At 45.1% G+C, this 3,693-nt stretch overlaps 1 protein-coding gene across 1 annotated transcript; it reads right to left on the bottom strand.

The window, feature by feature from the left end:
* Nucleotides 1–538: 538 nt before the first annotated feature.
* On the bottom strand, nucleotides 539–3,687 carry LOC119332666 (haloacid dehalogenase-like hydrolase domain-containing protein 3). The gene is made up of 9 exons (XM_037605827.1): nucleotides 3,546–3,687; nucleotides 2,321–2,594; nucleotides 2,125–2,207; nucleotides 1,834–1,917; nucleotides 1,677–1,752; nucleotides 1,455–1,527; nucleotides 1,267–1,340; nucleotides 974–1,067; nucleotides 539–854 (listed from the first exon to the last, which is right to left on the bottom strand). Exons 2-9 carry the CDS (start codon nucleotides 2,547–2,549, stop codon nucleotides 788–790), a joined length of 780 nt encoding a protein of 259 aa, XP_037461724.1. The 5' UTR covers nucleotides 2,550–2,594; nucleotides 3,546–3,687; the 3' UTR covers nucleotides 539–787.
* Between the last annotated feature and the right edge of the window lie 6 nt (nucleotides 3,688–3,693).

The following is a 3,693-nucleotide window of genomic DNA, read 5'->3' as shown; positions in this document are numbered from 1 at the left end:
TGTGTTGGAGCTTCTTGATGAGAATACGACGCTTTGGTTGGAAGACAAAGCCCGGGACGTCTACTTCTCGATTGATGCCGATGCTATATCGTGCACAAAACAGCCACGTCAGGGATGGCCGTGATGATGTACATCTGGCCTGTATTTTGTTTGTTCTGCGTATAGAATGATGGTGCAAAATATTTCTGCTGATGTCAGGTCACCCGGGAGCTCAGATGGCGATTGCGGAGGATTTTGGAATTCTCAATGGAAACCAAATGTAGTGCCTAAAATCCGGGTGTTCTAGCAATTCAGCGCGCCGCGACAATACAGCACCCGTAGACCTTAAGTTTTTGCCTTGAGTCTTCTCCTCTTGTCTTGTGATCTTGTAATGGATGACACATGGTTTCATCTCAGCCAGCAAAACATTTGTGGCTGACGATGCCATGTATCGGTTGTTATATACTTGATCAATCTTGACAACACTACACGTACTACATACATCAACTTTGCGGAAAAAAATACTTGGTGAAAACGAAAAAGTTAGTGCATCAATGCGTCCAAATTAGTCTAATATATGCGCGACCACACGCCAAGGCGGCGATGAAGATGATCATTAGGGCCGAAAGCCGAAAAGTATTTGCACATGTACCACGAGTAGTACCATTCTTCTCGGCGCTTATTACAAGGACGTCAACAGACCGTGTGGAGAAACAGATTTACTTGGCAAAACGCAACTGTTATTAGGGCCCCTTAGCAATCAAATGAACGAATCAGGCAAACAGAGACGATGCCCTGTGCTCGCTCATCATGAGCGTTTTGCTACGATCCGGTGTTGTATCTCAGAAAATTCCTTCACATCTTCTCCCCACAGCCTAAAAATGGTCGACATCAGTAATTTTTTTATCCTTTTCTTTTTGTCCCGATAAATTAATAATACCTGATCCTATTGAAACATTATGCCTGCATGGGGAAGAAACTAAAAATTGCATACCAGCACTCGAGTCCAATAGCGTTAGCACCCGCCTTGTCTGCAGTTTCATCATCTCCTACGTGTACTGCATTTCTGGCTTCCACGCCAATTTGTTCTGCCACACAGGAATAGGAGAACTAGTTAGTACATAATTTAGTCCTAATAAGCAAATTATGTGCTGAAGCTTCTTGTTGTGGGTGTCGCTCAAAGTAATTACGCTTCAGAACAAAGGTGTGTCCAGAATCACGCTTACTATTGTTACACTTCAAACAAGTATATAAAACTTAGCTTGAACGAATTAAACTCTGCAATACCTAATGCTATTTTGAAGATCTCTGGAGCAGGTTTCTCATATCCAACCTCCGATGATACCACGATGGCATCAAACCTGGACAGCTCAAGATCATTTAGTGCATGGCCATTACTCACAGGAAAACAAAACCAATCACAATGAACCAAGATCGAGGTATTTCGACAGTAGTGGTGACTGGTGAGGACTTACATATCTGAGACGTTGAGATCCTTGAGCAACTTCCTTAGCCGTGTGTCGAAGTTAGATACAACGGCTAGCTTAACTGAAATCAAGACATTATTATTAACATGAGCCATCTGTACAGATTAATTAGGGTCATACAAGAGTCTCAATGGGGATTTAAAAATCAACTTGAAGCAAACTACTGAATATCATAAAACGAAAAAGAAGAAGATACATGAGCTGTATGACCTCCAGCATCTTTTAAATCACGCAGTGTTCTGTAAGCTCCATCAGGCAGACGCCATGCATCTCCATGTGCATAGTACTAACAGATAAGAACAATTCATTGTTAGCTACATTATACAAGCAGCGGAGTTCAGAGGAAACAATATCAGTCTTGAGATACCTGATATACTTCTTCGAAATAATTATTGTTTGTGCAGTCAGTTGCTTCCGCCACGACAATCTTCCAGAACGGTCGCCCATCACCCTGACATGACAAGCCAGTCCAGCATATCATCCCCTCAACAACAATCACGCCACAGTTCCGCAGTCTAGTACTCCCTCTGTAAACTTATATAAAATCTTTTAGATCACTGAAGTAGTGATCTACAAGATCTTATATTAGTTTACAGAGGGAGTATATATGTAACATTGCTATTTTGTGATGCAATTATATTCCGCCCACGGGGGTTACCTGGTACCTGAGTGTCTTGGGCCATGGCGCCGAGAAAGCCCGCTTGAATCCCTCCATGATGTACTTTTCGGACTTCATCACACCTGGAGAAGAACGATGAACAGCACAGGTCCTTAGCGCACACCATGTGTCCAATGAAATGGCCGAGCGAGACACGCGCGGAAACAAAGCCGGTATTTCTGGGGGATGTCCGAACCATATGGACGGCCGAGGGTGGCGTACGTCTCGGCAACCGGCTGCGCCAACTGCAGCAGCGTGCCACCGGCGTCGAGCAGCAGCCCACCATACGCCGGTGGCCGCCCCTGGCTCCCACCCCCCGCGGCTCTGCGCACACGACGCGTGCGGGAGGAGGAGAAGGAGTGTCGGAGCGCGGCCGCTGGGTGCCGCCCGAGGAGGAGGGGGCAGCGCATCACCGCGGCGGGCATCTCGTGAAGCTCTTGCCGGGGAGATGAAGGTTGTGTTTGGTTGAGCTGTGAATTCCAAAAAAAATCTGCTGTGAGCAGAGAACTGTGGGAAAGCTTGAAGTCGTTTTGGCTGAGACAACTGTGAAAGTATATATTTTGTTGGGATCGTCGGTACTGCCACTAAGGCATGAAAAACTGTCTAGATGCTAATTGACCATAAAGCAGTAATTTGTACACCAATTGACATTTCATTGATCATTTTGAAAATTAAAATAAAAAGCATGGTCAACAACTATTTTCTTTAAATGATGCACACGTATAAATAATATAAATAGAGAATGACACCATAATATATTACTACGAAAGACATGGATCATGCAAAATAATATGGTTCACATGATGATGTCCTCCATCAGCATAGCAAACATATCTTCCTCTCGCACAACAAGCATCAGCTACTCTGATATATCATCACTCACAAAACTAGAGCATAAAAATGTTAAACAGGGGAGATGAACATGATAATAATAAAACTAAAGAATATAACAGTGTTAGCCAAAGAATCGGCTGAACTTTCTTTCGGCAACATCATTCTGACGATAAGCAACAAACCATATTCAGAGAAGGCTGTAAGAAACAGATCCCTTATTTAGGCCACACAAGTTGCGCAGGCTTGTTCAAATTTTTGTTTTGTTTCTACACAGGTATCTTATACTGAACAACATAGGGGCATCATCCGTGTTACAACCACAAAATTCATCTGCTAGCTGCAGTAAGAACAGTAGAAAGTTGTGGATCTATCCTGGTGGGTGGTGACTCCTGCCATGCTAAACGATACAGAGTCTGGCAATTTCAACATGTGCTGTATGTTACAGAGTCTTTTCAGTACCAGCTCGAACACAGTAATCATTGACACATACTACTCACAAACAACTCCATCAGTAAAAATCAGGACAAAAAAAAAAGATAACAGAACAGAGCATGCCACGGGAGGGGAGGGGAGGGAGGAGGGCGGACCGGAGGAGAGGAGGGAGGGCGAGCCCGTTCGAGCGGGAGCTTCCGGGCGACAAGGGCAAGCTCCTCCTCGGCCCCAATCCAGTCCCGGAGAAGAGGGAGGCGGGAGGGAGCGCGCGGCGGCGTGGCTCCGGGCGGCGGACTTGGGCGG

The sequence above is a fragment of the Triticum dicoccoides genome, chromosome 7A (genome assembly GCF_002162155.2).
Source record: "Triticum dicoccoides isolate Atlit2015 ecotype Zavitan chromosome 7A, WEW_v2.0, whole genome shotgun sequence".
NCBI classification, from domain to species: domain Eukaryota; kingdom Viridiplantae; phylum Streptophyta; class Magnoliopsida; order Poales; family Poaceae; genus Triticum; species Triticum dicoccoides.
This window is presented reverse-complemented; position numbering and strand designations above follow the sequence as displayed.